The sequence below is a fragment of the Loxodonta africana genome, chromosome 4 (assembly GCF_030014295.1).
Source record: "Loxodonta africana isolate mLoxAfr1 chromosome 4, mLoxAfr1.hap2, whole genome shotgun sequence".
Lineage (NCBI taxonomy): Eukaryota > Metazoa > Chordata > Mammalia > Proboscidea > Elephantidae > Loxodonta > Loxodonta africana.
The window spans coordinates 190,384,630-190,400,982 of NC_087345.1; the positions used below are offsets into that span (position 1 = coordinate 190,384,630).

General features: G+C 40.2%; 1 protein-coding gene across 14 annotated transcripts in view; it reads left to right on the forward strand.

The window, feature by feature from the left end:
* NRP1 (neuropilin 1) overlaps window positions 1–9,585 on the forward strand; it is a 188,466-nt gene extending 178,881 nt beyond the window's left edge. For 6 of the 14 annotated variants that reach the window (XM_064285103.1, XM_023539786.2, XM_023539787.2 and 3 more), the window contains 3 exons: window positions 4,199–4,249; window positions 6,453–6,602; window positions 6,720–9,585. In XM_064285103.1, coding sequence (XP_064141173.1) covers window positions 4,199–4,249; window positions 6,453–6,602; window positions 6,720–7,009 — 491 coding nt within the window. In that variant the 3' untranslated portion in view covers window positions 7,010–9,585. The remainder of the gene's footprint in view (window positions 1–4,198; window positions 4,250–6,452; window positions 6,603–6,719) is intronic. The other 8 variants (XM_010600279.3, XM_023539792.2, XM_003420718.4 and 5 more) reach the window with 4 other exon arrangements.
* Window positions 9,586–16,353: the final 6,768 nt, after the last annotated feature.

Below are 16,353 nucleotides of genomic sequence, written 5' to 3' on the forward strand. Positions count from 1 at the left end.
TTAGATCTGACACTGTAAGGGACATGTCATACCCCATGTCACCAATTTCATAGTCATTTAATATTGCCTCTCTATTGCTCCGTGGTTATGGGGTGGGATCTGATTATACTAAAAACGCAAATGGAAACCCAGCAGAGGTGTGTGTGTGGGTGTGGGTGTGGGTGTATGGTGTGGGTATGTAATGGTTCATGTGGATTGTGTATTTTTTTTTCAATAATCATTCAACAAATATTCACTGAATGCCTGGTATGCATTCAGCAGCTATGTTGTGTGCTGAAAACCACAAAGAACCACAACACATGGCTTCTGCTTTTAACGAGCTTGTTGAAATTCAGTTGAAATAAACATACATCAGTAAACAAATGAAAAGTTGGTTAACAATGAAAGAGTTAAATTACAATGGCAATAGCAATATAAGAAAGCAGTATATTGTTGGTACAAATGTAAAATGGTACAAGCACTCTGGAAAAGGGTTCAGCAATTTCTAGCAGAGTTATACATCTACCACACGACCCAGCAATTCCACTCCTAGGTGTTTACCCAAGAGAAATGAAAGTACATGTCCACACAAAGTCTTGTACATAAATGTTCATAAAAGCTCTATTCACAAAACCAAAAACTAGGAACGATTCAGTAGTTCAGTTTCTAAACCTAAAACACAATGTTCTCTTTTCAAGCATGAAATGGGATCAGATTATGTGAATCTTTCATGTTTGAAAAAAAGTGTGTTTTCTTAGGAAAGTTCAGTTAAGATTGTTGACTGTGCTGTTCAAATCTTTCTTGTCTGCTCCATCCTTGATTCTGAGAGAAGGGTGTCTTCCATTACGATCGTGGATTGGTCATTTTCATCATTTATTTTCAGTCTTCATACTTTTCAATATTATGTAACTATGTTCATAAAGATTCATGGCTAATAACATATCTTTAATCAATATAAGCTAATAGCTTATATCTTTAATTAATATGGAGCCCTGGTGGCGTGGTGGTTAAGAGCTCCAGCTGCTAACCGGAATGTCGCCAGTTTGCCCTCACCAGCTGCTCCTTGGAAACCCTGTGGGGCAGTTCTACTCCGTCCTATAGGATAGCTGCGAGTCGGAATCGACTGAATGGCAATAGGTTTGGTTTTAATCAATATGAAACACCCTTCTTTATCCTTTTTAATGTGTGTTTTATTTTAAAATTTGCTTTATTGTGCTATATATAATATATAGAAAAGAATATATAAAGCACACATGAACCATTTGAACAGTAATAATAAAGCAAAGTAATGACTATTCCCCACCTTTAGAGTATGAAATAGAATATCTCCAAGACTTTAGAGTCAGCTATACCAGTCGGAACCGACTTGACGGCAATGGCTTTGGTTTGGCTTATAAGTCTCTCACCCTCTACAGGTGCCCTGATATTGGTGATGATCTTTCCCTTGTTTATGGTACACTTCCTCTGAATGTTCTGAATGTTCTTTTTTTTTTTTAATTTCATTGTATTTTAGGTGAAAGTTTACAGCTCAAGTTTCTCATTTAAGAATTTATACACATCGTTTTGTGACATTGGTTGCAACCCCCACAATGTGACAGCATTCTCCCCCTTTCCACCCAGGGTTCCCTGTATCCATTCGTCCAGTTCCTGTCCCTTCCTGCCTTTTGGCATATATTTGAACTATGAAGGCCCGTTCCGCACATGTGTTATTATTTGTTTTATAGGCCTGTCTAATCTTTGTCTGAAAAGGGGGCTTTGGGAGTGGTTTCAGTTCTGAGTTAGCAGAGTGTCCCAGGCCATAGTCTCAGGGGTTCCTCCAGTCACTGTCAGACTAGTAAGTCTGGTCTTTTACATTAATTTGAATTTTGTACTACATTTTTCTCCCGCTCCGTCCCAGACTCTGTTGTGGATCTCTGTCAGAGTGGTTGGTGGTGGTAGCAGGGCACCATCTAGCTCTTCTGGACTCAGGCTGGTAGAAGCTCTGGTTCATGTGGTCCTTTAGTCCTTTGGGCTAATATTTTCCTTGTGTCTTTAATTGTCTTCATTTTCCTTTGCTCCAGATGGGATGGGACCAATAGATGTATCTTAGATGGCTGCTCCCAAGCTTTTAAGACCCCAGGCACTATTCACCAAAGTAGGATATAGACTATTTTCTTTATGATCTATGTTATGCCAATTGACCTAGATGCTAGATGTCCCTCGAGACCATGATTCCCAGCACTCAGCCCCAGCAAGTCAGTCCCTCAAAGTGTTTAGATGTGTCTAAGGGTATGTCTATGATTTTGCTTTGGTCAAGTTTTGCTGACTTGCCCTATATTGTGTGTTGTCTTTCCCTTCACCAAAGTTGACCCTTTTCTACTATCTATTTAGTGATTTTCCCGTCCATCTTTCCAGACCCTCATAACCATCAAAGCATTTTTTTTCCTGTGTGTACAACTTTCCTTGAGTTCTTATAATAGTGGGGAGCCCTGGTGGTGCAATGGTTAAGAGTTCGCTATTAACCAGAAAGGTCAGCAGTTCAAATCTATCAGCAGCTCCTTGGAAACGCTATGGGGCAGTTCTACTCTATTCTATAGGGTCACTATGAGTTGGAATCGACTCAACAGCAGTGGGCATGAGTCAGAATCAACTGGACAGCAACAGGTACAGGGCATCAAACAATATTTGTCCTTTTGTGATTGACTTATTTTACTCAGCCTAATGCCACCCAAGTACATCCGTGTTGTGAAATATTTTGCTGATTCATCATTGTTCTTTAGTGTTGCATAGCAGTCTACTGTGTGTGTGTACCGTAATTTATCCATTCATCTGTTGAGGGGCACTTAGGTTGTTTCCAGCTTTGCTATCGTGAAGAATGCTGCAACGACCATGGATGTGCATATGTCTATTCCTGTGAGGGCTCCTGTTTCTCTAGGACATATTCCTAGCAGTGGGATTGCTGGCTTTTATGGTATTTCTGTTTCTAGCTTTTTAAGGAGGTGCCATATGGTTTTCCATAGCGTTTACACCATTTTACATTCACACCAGCACTGCATAAGAGTTCCAATCTCTCCATAACCTCTCCAACATTCGTTATTTTCTGTTTGTTATTTGTGCCAGTAGTGTCAGGGTGAGACGGCATCTCATTGTAGTTTTGATTTGCATTTCTCTAATGGCTAATGATTGTGAACATTTCCTCATGTGTCTATTAGCGACCTGAATGTTTTCTTTGGTGAAGGGTCTGTTCATATCCTTTGCCCATTTTTTAATTGGATTATTTGTCTTTTTGTTGTTGATGTGTTGCACTATTCTGCAGATTTTAGAGATTAGGCCTTTCTCGGATATGTCATAGCCAAAATTTTTTTCCCATTATGTACTTTCTCTTTTTACCTTTTTGGTGAACTCTTTTAATGAGCATAATTGTTTAATTTTTAGTAGCTCCTAGTTATCTAGTTTCTCTTCTGGTGTTTGTGCATTGTTAGTTATGGTTCATATTTTATTTATGCTGTGTATGCTCCTAGCATTGTCCCTATTTTTTCTTTCATGATCTTTATCACTTTAGGTTTTGTATTTAGGCCTTCAATCCATTTTGAGTTAGTTTTTGTGTATGGTGTAAGGTATGGATCTTGTTTCATTTTTTCACAGATGGACATCCACTTATGCCAGCACAATTTGTTAAAGAGGCGGCCTTTTCCCCATTTAACGGACTTTGACGCTTTGTCAAATATCAGCTGCTCATAGATGGATGGATTTACATCTGGGTTCTCAATTCTGTTCCATTTGTCTATGTGTCTGTTGTTGTACCAATACCAGGCTGCTTTGACTACCGTGACTGTATAATAGGTTCTAAGATCAGGTAGTGTGAGGCCTCACTTTGTTCTTCATCGATAATGCTTTACCTATCCTGGGCTTCCTCCTTTTCCATACAAAGTTGGTGATTAGTTTTTTCCATCTCATTAAAAAATGCTGTTGGGATTTGGGTCAAGATTGCATTGTATCTGTAGATCACTTCAGGTGGTATTGACTTTTCACAATGTTGAGTCTTCCCATGAGCATGGTATGTTTTTCCAGTTGTTTAGGCCTCTTTTGGTTTCTTGCAGTAGTGTTTTGTAGTTTTCTTTGTATGGGTCTTTTATGTCCCTAGTTAGATTTATTCCTAAGTATTTTATCTTCTTGGTCTATGTATATTGCATTTTGTTGACAGTTCAAATAACTTCTTTCAATTTTGTTTGACTTGTAGAACCTGCAGACCTGGATAAAAAACACCCAGAAAATAAAATTGATGAAGCAGGTAAATTTGCGTTGATGACCAATTAAAAATTTTTTTACTATAGCTTCCGTTATGTTAACGAAGAAGCTTTCTGGAACTCTAATACATTGGTATATCAATTCAATCCAAATAAAATGAATGTCCACGCCCATAGCCCTGAGTTGGGCCATAGATTCTATTGTTGCACAGAGCGCCCTCCCCTAAGCTGCCCTTAAGACTTTTGGGAATTTGTGACATGGTCAGCTTGTGTAACAGCTGAGCCCTGGGAGAAGAGTGCTGGCCCTGACCCTTTGCTGCCTAAGCCCAGAAGGAGACTCAGAGGATAATCAAGTGAAACACTCCCATTTGACAACTATAGAAACTGAGAACAGTGAAGGCGGTGACTTACCCAATGATTTATGATAATTTTCACACTCTGATATACAACCAACCCCAATTCTTGTGTCTGGTTCATGTCTAGATATGATTTGTAAAGGATGGAGGCCAGTTTCTATGTATCCAATATGTGTGATTCATCATTTCCCATCTACTGGGACCCTGGTTTTATAATGATGATAATGATAGTAGCAAGGATTATTGAGGGACTACTGTATTTCCAAGCAGGTTACATAGACTATCTTATTTAATTGTCACAGCAGTCTTGTAAACCCCCCCCCAAAAAAAAACCAAACCCATTGCCGTGAAGTCAATTCCGACTCATAGTGACCCTGTAGGACAGAGTAGAAGTGCCCCATACGGTTTCCAAGGAGCGGCTGGTGGATTTGAACTGCCAACCTTTTGGTTAGCAGCCGTAGCACTTAACCACTGCACCAGGTGTATCTATCCCCGTTTTTACAGATGGTAAGATTGAAACTCAGAGAGGCAATTAGCCCTAGTAACGCGGTTAATTAGGTAGTGGCACCACATTTACACAAATTAACTCTAAAACAAGCGTTTTCATTGAACACTGCTTTATGATCCATTCAAGACATTCATTCAGAATTGGTGTTGCTTAATATATTTTGTTTTGGTAGCACAGTGGTTAAGGGATCAGTGGCTAACCAAAAAGTCAGAGTTCAAATCCACCAGCCACTCCTTGGAAACCCTATGGGGCAGCTCTACTCTGTCCTATAGGGTCACTATGAGTCAGAATTGACTAGACAGCAACTTTTTTTTTTTTTAATATTATTTTATCCTCGAGGTTTCTGCACCTCCTGGCTAGAAGTTCTGGGTATTAGACAGCTGCTGCAGGAAGTGCCATGCCATAGCTATTACGGTGTACCAGCGTAAGTTCCTGTTCAGAATGCAATCCTCTCGTAGCAAGACACAGACTTGACAGAGTCGAATAAATACAGTATGATGGTGTTAGGAATATTAATACGTGGCTCGTTTAGCTTGGCTACAAAGCCCACACTGAGAGGTAAACTCCGTTAGCGGTTGTTTCAAAACAATATTTCATCAAGGGAGAGAATATTAATATGCACCATTGGCTTGTTTTCCCCCGTTTAGGGACTTGCGTCTCATATTTTTAGTTTTCTTTGATGGGAATCTTTGTTGATCTGAACACCGTGAAGTAAACACCAAACATGTTGCACATTAACATTTCAGTCCTGTTTCTAGTACCAGGTAATTAGGCTCAAAGCGCCCCTGTTAATAATTTCTCATGTTCCACTCTAAAGAAAACATTTCCCCAGTGCCCACACTGTGGAGCAGTGTAACTCTCTCCAGTGAAACCAGTAAGGCTGCAAAGATGCTGATTTTTAAGTGTGTTCTATTCAGCATAGCCTAGACACGGTTTCCAGATTTGAGCTCTTAACACTCTTTAAATGTTAGCTGTGAACATTCACACACTCTGAGAGATCTCTCCTCTTTGAGCGAAACCATTGTAAGCTTGGGGGGAAACTTTGGTTTGGTTTGAAGATTGTACACGTGGGAGAATGAGCACATGTGTAAAGCTGTGCCCAGACCCTGGAAACCACACCATAGACAAGGGCAACACTGAAGGTCTCCTCAGGTCTGGTTTTGGAATCAGGCAAAGGCACAGGGGATATTTACATGGCTCCCCTCGCAACACGTGTGACTAAGCATCTTGCAAAGTTTAATGACCACATATCTGGCCCAGGTCTATAAACACAGATTACAATCTAGCACAGATGGAGGGCTGCAGGACATCTGAATATGATTAGAAGATAACACTCACTTTTTAACCAGAATCGGTATTTTTCATGTGCTCAACTCTATGCAGAATTACAGCGTCAGCTTCCCAACACCCTCACCTCCCACGCCTCAGTTCCCAACAGTGAATCAGACAGAGACCTTGGTGGCCACAGGCGATGGGGGAGCCCAGCTCCACTTCACTCAGCCTCAGCGGGCTCTTGGGAGACTACAGGCAAAGGTGGACCACGTGATTAGTCCCCCCGCCCCCGCACCTTTTTTTTCCTTCTTTTATTCTGTTTGCTTTCATCCAGCATGTTGGTATTGCTCATGGTGCCAATTTTGTTTTCCTCCTTAGGGAGCACGCCAGGATACAAAGGCACGGAAGACGGCGAGGAGAACATCTCAAGGAAGCCAGGCAACGTGTTGAAGACCTTGGACCCCATCCTCATCACGATTATCGCCATGAGCGCCCTGGGGGTCCTCCTGGGTGCTGTCTGTGGGGTCGTGCTCTACTGTGCCTGTTGGCACAACGGCATGTCCGAAAGAAATTTGTCTGCCCTGGAGAACTATAACTTTGAACTTGTGGATGGCGTGAAGTTGAAAAAAGACAAACTGACTACACAGAGTACTTACTCAGAGGCATGAAGGCATGTGGAGAGGAAAAGACCGTGGGGGAATTGCAGTGGAAGGATGGAACTTGAGCGTGCTGGGGAACTGTGGATCTTCTCTTACTGTACAAGCTGGGAAGTGCGTGGAGGACGCCGAGCCAGGCTTTTCTCAGGAGCTTCAATGAGTATAGCCGACAGACGTGGACAAGTGAGCTGTGTTAACAATCGGAATCATGTACAGTCCGTTTTTTTTCTGTTGGTTTCAATTGGATAATCAGATGCTGGTATTGAGACCAAGTATGATTGACGTAATGATTCATTTTCAACTCCCCCCTTCTCTCTCTCCTTTCCCTTTCATGGATTCTTTTTGGAAACTGCAAAATCCAAGATGCTGGCACCAAGTGTATTCAGTGGGGCCCTTTTGATGGACATGCTACCTTTAGCCCAGTGCCCAGGATATATTAGAATAACTGCATTTCCATGGACCCCTGCAGCTGTACTTGTGTATAATTGGCCACATTGTGCATAGGCAAAGAAGAATTAGGATGTTTTCTTTTAAAAGTACTGTAGCCTCGGTACCAGTATAGTGTGTCAGCTCTCTTTACGAAGCAATACCGTCAAATTTTCTTGATGTTTTCCAGTGTTGTACTAAACCTCGTGCTTGTGAACTCCATGCAGAAAACTGTGCCATCACCAAACAGTGCTGGCAACTGGGTGTGCTGCCGACAACCGAAACGAAAACTCCTTGGCACTGGCTAGTCTCTGTCCTCTCAAGTGCCTTTTTGTTTCTACTGGTTCTCATTGTGTTACATTAACAACCTACTCTGGTTCTCGCTGGTGAAACCCTGGTGGCCCACTGACTAAGAAGAAAGTATATTTTAGTGTGAGATGTCAACCCCCGGGAAGGCAAGGGCTCCGAAGACTTGGCAATGTGGCTTACTTGTTCTGCTTTTTTCTGTAGTTCAATTTCCTGTCTCTTGACCCTTTTGTATAAAGCTGCAATATTCTCTTATTGTCCTTTCACATGGAATGTATTTTCAGATGTAAACGCTTTCTCTCTCTCTCTTATCTCTCTGTCTTTTTTTCTCTCTTAGAATTTAAGCATTTGCCATTGTCCAGAAAAGAAACTTGCAGCTTTAACCTTGCTGGGAATGGCAAACAATTTTACTAGACTTTATGTTTTAAAATAAGTAAATAAGGGAAATTCCTAACTTTGCCCTCCAAAGTCTAACTTTGGTTTTCTTGTTAACTGGTTAAAGTGACAGTATCTTTTTTCCTGAAGCCATTTGTCTGTCTATCCTGATCAAAATGCTCATTGATAACAATGTTTGAATTTAATAGAAATAGTGATAAATTGAGGGAAAGAATAATATTAATTGGTTTTCAAGTACGACTTGAAGGAAGGGCTGAGTAAAACTTTCTAAATACACACACACAAAAAAATTGAGATTTTACATCCAAGTATGCAAAAAATGGCCCCTGTGAACATTCTGATTTGGGTATTGAGTAAAACAAGGGAGGTGGAGGGAAGAACAGTCCATTTAAGAAAGAAACTATAAATCCTGGTGCCTGGAGGTGAACTCTTTTAAGATAAGAGAGGGGAAGATGAGCAAAGTTAAATGTTTAAAATAATCCATTCGGCAGCAACCCTGAAAAAAACAGGAACTTGAATGAATGCTTCTAGAGGTATTTCCAATGGCTCATGATGGCCATGAAGAAAAGGCGGGACTTGGGCTGGCAAGACCTAAGTCTCTAACAGCAGAACAAAGTAAATACCACATCAAGGCAGTGTGTGAATCAACCCAAAGAAGCTTTGGTTGATTTCAGTGTATCTGCATCAGGCCCTGTGGTGCAGGATAATTTTTAGACTGTCCTCCTAAAGCACTTATGGGAGCCACATTTCACATTTGCACCATAGTCAAGACAATGCATTCATCTTGGCGTAACTGCATTGAGAATGCCTTTTGTTTCTGGGAAAGTATTGATTACTATGAAAGAAGTTGTTTGTTTTTTTTTTTCCCCAGAAGCATTCATTCAGTGGTTATAATCATACCAGGAAGAAAACACTAAGCAAGACTTGATTTTCTTTTTCCCAAAGGCAACGGACTTAATGTCCCTCAACCAAGGAAAAACGATACTGCAACTTTAAATTTTAAAAGTATCTTGCACTGATAAATATATTTAAAAATTATATGTTTATAAAGTTATTAATTTGTAAAGGCAGTGTTACAAAATGTTCAGTTTATATTGTTTTAGATTGTTTCGTAATTTTTAAAGGTATAAAATAACATATTTTTTTCTTTATTGAAATCTATAAAAAAAACTTTCTGTAGTAAAATGTTTTCATTTTACTGGTATATTATTGCTTCATGTTTTGTACCATCATAAAATTTTGTGCAAATTTTTTTTACAGAAATTTTTATTTTCTATGACAATATGACACTTGTAAATTGTTGTTTCAAAATGAACAGCAAAGCCTTAACTTTAAATGACATTTGTATTCTCAGACACTGAGTAGCATAAGACCCACATAGAACTGAATTGTAACTTAAATTCCAAACTATGACTACTACATTCCAAAGAAACAGTTGAATTAAACATTTTCATAAAATATCCCAAACCTGATGGCTTTTATTATATTAGCTCTGTTATTGTTAAAGAAGTTGGTCTTGCTCCAGTATCAAATGACTACTAAGACTTTAAGTTCTCTGTTAAAATTAATATCCTAATAAGGATAAAAGAATAAGAAGACATTTCCTGAAAGTCAAATATCAACTCAAATTAGAAATGGTCGATATAAGGAACACAGAATTTGGCCTCAAAAATGGAAACTTTTCAACCTCAAATCATGTGTAAATTTTTCTGTATTCCATTAAGTGACACTTTTTATGATATTCACAAGTATCTGTTGGCATTTTCATTCTCATGCAAAATGTGCACGTACTATGCTAAATTTAGGCCCCAGGCAATATCAAGCATGGATTAGAGCTGGCCCGTTGGTGTTTCTGAAGAAAATTTCCGTTCCATCCGGGACAAAAGTAATAGTAATAATAACATCAACAACAATAACAAGAATGACATCAGAAGTTTTGAGCCAAAGCATGCTGAACAAGGCCCTTTTAAAAGCTTTTTACAACAAAAAGTGGCCTACTTTTGTCCCCATTGGAGTCCCTGGGTGGTGCAAATGGTTAGTGGTGCAAATCATTAGCGTACCCGGCTGCTAACCAAAAGGTTAGAGGTTCAAGTCCACCCAGAGGCACCTCAGAAGAAAAGCCTGACAATCTACTCCAAAAGATCAGCCATTGAAAACCCGATAGAGCACATTTCTACTCATCTGAGACTCATTTCCATGAGTTGGAGTTGATGCCGCAGCACCTGCTGACTGGCTACCCACAGACCAACAGTTCTTCCTCTCCTTCTTCTGACTGCAGCTCCTCAGAGAATCAGTATTTCCTCCTCTCCCTGCTTTTCCCTGCACATTTATCCTTTTTTGCTTCTTCCAAGATTTAACCCAGGATAGGAAATTTTCTCTATTGATTTTTAGGTTTCTCTGCTTAAAGAAAGGAGAGATAGAGACAGAGCCAGGCAATCACGTTACTGAAGCTAAATTCTGTCTACACTCATGAATGTCTCTAGAAAACATGATGAACTCCAAGAAGTCCAACAGAATGAAAACCGGAGGCACGTTCTGAAAAATGCTAACGGCGTGGACTGACAATCTGTCTGTTTTATTTTCTGGAAGAACGTAAACATGGAGCGTTTTCTTATCCCTAGCTAGCTGCTAAGCTAAGCATTTCTCACTGGCTTTAAGGAGCTCAATCACTGTACAATTCTTCCCAAATTCTAGAATTAAACATGTCATGAAAGTTGAAACAATTTAAAACATAAAAATTATTTATTGTTCTATCTCCTTTATTCCTTGCTAACTTATTAATTGCCACTTGGACTCAATTGCACTATATCTTTGTACAAATCAATTAGATTTGTAACATTCCATAATATTTCTGCTTCCCAATGGTAATTATAGCCATTTGTGTTCAATTAAAAAGCAGTTCTGCTAAGAATTAGCTCTGTTTCCCTGAACTATATCCACTAAGCTATCTTAAGCAGAATTTCAACACGAAGGTTGAAGAGCTTAGCAGCACCAAAAAGACTGGGAAGACCAGAATGCTGGCTGACTCGTTTTTCTTTAATGTCTAAAGAAACGTTGCAAGATGATACAAATAAGAACATCACATTTTCACATACATATAACTTCTCAGCTGGAAATAAAGGCCTTGGGGTCTGACCCAATCATTTTAGGAGAGAAAGAGCAAACTCCATTTCGTAGTTATCTTCTAGGGTGATGTCATATTCCTTCTTTTTACTGAGAGCATTCTCTGCTTTCACAACAGCTCTGTGAGGTGATTTTTGTAATTATTCCACTCTATAAATGAGGAATTCAAATTCAGAGGGTTAAGGGAGTGGTCCAAGACTTACCTGATTTCACTTGCCCGTTCATTACTCCTTCCACATGCACTGTTGATAGCTGCCGTGGCGTCGGCTTCGACTCATGGCTACCCCGTATACGATGAAACATTACCTGGTTCTGCATCATCTTCATGATGGTTGGTATGCGCGAGTCCATGGCTGTGGTCACTGTGTATTTTGAGCGCCTTCCAACCTAGGGGCTCCTCTTCCAGCACTATATCAGGCTGTACTCTGTTGTGATCCACAGGTTTTAATTGAATAATTCTGGAAATAGATCTTCAGGCCTTTCTTACTAGTCTGTCTTACTCTGAAATCTCCCGTTGAAACCTGTTCACCACGGGTATATGAAACGCCAGTGGCATAGCTTCCAGGATCATAGCAAAACTCAAGCTACCAGAGTATGACAGACTGATAGACGAGTGGTGGTACCTCTATGTAGCCTTGCATTAGCTTGCTCAGTCTCCCATTGAGCTTTGCCACTCAAAGATATGGCCCAAGAACTGCAGCAGCAACCTTCCCCAGGAGTTTGTTAGAAACACAGAATCTTAGCCCACATCAACTATGACTATACTGAGCAAGGTGTGAGAGAGTTTGCCTGGGTTCCGATGGTAGTTTCTGAACTCTCAAAGAAGAGGTGGAAGTCCCTGCAGCTTTTAAGCACTTTCCAGAAGAGTCTGAGCACATGGCAGCCTAGAAAGCATAAAGTAAAGTTGGTAAATTTTAAATTCCTGTCACTTAGCCCAGGAACTCTTTTGTGACCACTCTGCCTGATTGCTTGTGAGGGGCCTGGACAAGAATATCAAGGGCGCTTCTGAGAGGGAAGAAATATAATGCTGATGAACCATTTTGCTGGATTAAAAACGTAAAAGTGCTAGAGAAACACATCACTGTTTAGTCATGGGAGAGGAGACGGCCAATTTGTGAAGAGCCAAGTCTTCCTAGTCAAAAGAAGTTGTCTTATACATCACACACAGTTTACTGATTTCCAAAGATACTGAAATCCTGACTGGTAGAATTAGACTGAACCCTATTATTTTGCTTGGATGGTTTCCGATCTCGTGCCCTAGTGTCCTTGCTGCAAATAAGTGAGAAAGCATCAGATAACAGAGCTTTGTTCTCAAATTGTAACTCTCAGGAGAGGGTTTTTCTATATAGAAAGCTTGTCTGGTCTCCATGTCTCAATGGAATGGTACCTATTATGATGTAGGAGATCAATAAGTATATAATATTCATAGCCAATAGCCCAATTTTATCACTGCCCTGTTATTGGAGTTGGATGGTTGCTTGCTCTGGCAGAATGGCGGGTCAGACATGGACTCTCTGTCCTCTGATGTTACACCTGAGTCTCACCCTTCTGCAGTTTTAATGGGCACAATGACTAGCCCAGATAGGGAGCAGATCCCCACCATCTTGGACATGAGCCTACTCCACGCCCTTTATTCAAAGGCCCCACCACCATCTTTCAGTGATGTGATGCTGGCAATGTTAATGATCTGCTTGAGGTAATCCTCTCAGGACATCATTCCAGCTATTAGGTCTATTGTGTCTCTATGGGAGCATTGGTGGTTCAGTGACAGAATTCTCACCTTCTATGTAGAAGACCCAGGTTCAATTACTGGTCAGAGCACCTCATGCATAGCCACCACTTGTCAGTTACTGGAAGCTTGTGTGTTGTTATGATGCTGAACAGGTTTCAGTGTAGCTTCTAGACTAAGATGGACTAGGAAGAAAGGCCTGGAGATCCACTTCAGAAAACCAGCTAATTAAAAGCTGATAGATCACAATGGTCTGATCTGCAACCAATTACGGAGATGGTGTCAGGCCAGGCAGCGCTGCATTCTATTGTACATGGGATTGCCATGAGTTGGAGCTGACTTGATGGCAGCTAAAAATATCATGTTATAACAACAACATCAGTCTCTATTTCTGTCCGACTTCCGGAAATTTTTCAACATTGATTACATTGCTTCTTGACATTGTATATATAATACATTGTAAAGCAGACTTAATCATTTTTCTAATTTTTTTGCAATTCTTCTGCTGGAGTTCAGCCTTCCCATCAAAAGGGATTTCTCTTTGGAGTCTTAAACATAATTTTTCTTGGGTCAACTTTTAATTTGATATATATTCAAGTCATCTACATCCTTATTCTTTGTGAAAAGAAATATCTTTTCGTTTTCTGTATAGGGTCACTATGAGTTGGAATTGACTTGATGGCAGTGGGTTTATGTAAGAAGTTGGCCCTTCTACTTAGCTTGACCTATTTAATTAGACGGTTAGGGTGTGGGGGAGAGATCCACTAAGTGGCACTAAATCAGTATCCTCCTCGTTTTCTAAGCACACAGAGCTACACATCATATATACAGGTTCACCTGATCAGTGAGCACATCGAGTCTATTCCACATAATCTCACTAACAGCATGGCCACTACAATCTACTAAATGCTTACTGTGCACCAGACTTTACTTGATGCTTCAATCAGCCCTTAAAATAACCTTATTATTTTGGAGGTACAAAAACTGAGGTTCAGAGAGGTCTAGTTAATAAGATCCAAACCCAGGCCTACTTCCCAAATCAGCCAATGAAAACCTTGTGGATCACAACAGAACATTGTCTGACTCGCTTGCTTTGGACATGTCATTAGGAAGGATCAATCACCAGAGGAGGACATCATGTTTGGTGAAATGGAGGGCCAGCGAGGGTGGGGGACACTCTCGGTAGCAAGGCTTGTCACAGTAGCCAAAATGCTGGGCTCAAACATGCCAGTGATCATGAAAGTGATGTGGGACTGGGCAACCTTTTATTCTGTTGTGTATGGGGTAGCCATAAGTCAAAGTTGACTGGGCAGTAGCTATTTATCTATTCATCTAATATATTGTATATTTTATATATATATATATTTTGTTTGTTAGCCATGCATATTAATAGAAAGCAAATTCCATGAGGACGGTGATTTTCATCTCTTTGGTTCACGGCAGTTTCTGCAGCAGGCAGCATCCCATAGTACCTGGCATATGTTAGATGCTAAATTGATATTGGGTTTGTATATGTAATACATTTTAAAACAGCTTAAGTAAGACAATCTCAATGGAAATGTGAAACCAGGACACAGAGTTGGGAGTGGGGGTAACCTACCAGGAAATTCTTCTTCTGGGGCAAGAACATGGAAGGTTAGGATATCAGGGATTTTCCTTAACAAAAGAAAAAATAATTTGCACGTAGCTTGTTCTGGAATTTCTCTATAACAAGATGACACCTCCTCTGCTACTTATCTCTTGCACAAAGACAAGTAATCCTCCCGCCTAAGTTTCTCTTTTTCTTGTCTCTACCCAATAGCAACAACCTCACCACACAGAATTTATTCAGTGTTAAATAAGCCGTGGCCTCATAGAAGCCCATCTCCCAGCAACTGTCAGAAGATGAACTTTCTAGATACATGATTGAAAATGGCATATATGTTTAGCTCTGTGAAATGGCAACATTAAGGATACATTTTGAGAACACAGCTGGGACACCCGCAGATCAGCTAGGGAAGCAGATGCCTTCCTAAGTGGTATCATTTGAGGATTACTGAAAGGTCTCAAAAAATTTAGCTTTGACTCTTTTTTATTCAAAAAGACGGATTAAGTGAGGACTAGTATTTTCCGTATTTCATTTTATATAAAAAATGATACTTTCAAAATAATAAAACTGTAATAAAAGCTTCAAAGCAGTAGCAGACCATAAAGTTTGAAGGAATATGAGAAGATAGAAAACAGGACTTCAGGGCTAAAATTGTGAATTAAAACTTCACCACACAAGTGTAATGGAGAAAAATTAAGCAAAAAAAAAAAAAAGAGAGAGAGAGAGAATTCTGGAAGGTGGTTTATGAATACTAAAAGAGAAAACAGGAAAAAAAAAAAAAAACATTGTTATGGGTTAAATCGTGTTGCCCAAAAAGACATGTTGGAGTTCTAAGCCCCAGACCTGTGAATGTAACCTTGTCTGGTAATATGGTTTTGCAGATGTAGTTAGTTAACATGAGGTCATACTGGAGGAGGGTGGACCCTAATCCAATATCACTAGTGTCCTTATCAAAAGAGGAGGAGAGACACAGAGACAGATGCAGAGGGAAAAAGAACGTGAAGACAGAACGGAGAATGGAGAGACCCCAACACAAGCCAAGAGATACCCAGGGCTATAAGAAGGTGGAAGAGACAAGAAAAGAGTACTCCCCCAGTGCATTTGGAAAGTATATTTCCCTGCTGACACTCTGCAGCCTGGCCCCTTGCCTCCAGAACTGTGAGAGAATAAGTTTCTGCTAATTGAAGCCACCTCATCTGTGGCGTTTTATTAGTGCAGCACTAGGGAACTAACACAACAGTAGAAACGAACAGCAGCAACAACAACAAAAGGCTACATTACAAACTCCCTCTCCTGATGACTAGGAAATAAGGTTAAAATAGTTAAAGGAAAGAAAAAAAAGCTAAAATAATCGCCAAAACAACTAAAAAAGACAAAACCAAAACCCATTGCCATCAAGTTGATTCTGACTCATAGAGACCCTATAGGACAGAGTAGAACTGCCTCATAGGATTTCCAAGGAGTGCCTGGTGGATTCGAACTGCTAACCTTTTGGTTAGCAGCCATAGCTCTTAACCACTACACCATAAGCTTCAAAACCTAAGACCAAAGAAATAGAAGACTCCAGGGCAGGACAAGAAGGTACGGCACAGCCCTGCTTCTCTCCTACCCCAAGAAGAAAGACATACTGTGGGTCAAAAAAATCCCAAGAATTCTCACTCACAGCCCCAAATTTTGAGATGTAAAACTGAGAGGATGCCCTCAATCCTTTCCTTTTCTGACCCCAGGGAAGTGGAAACCTACTGGGAAGAAACTGGTAGGGTGGAGGAGGCCCTTGTGGCTAATTCT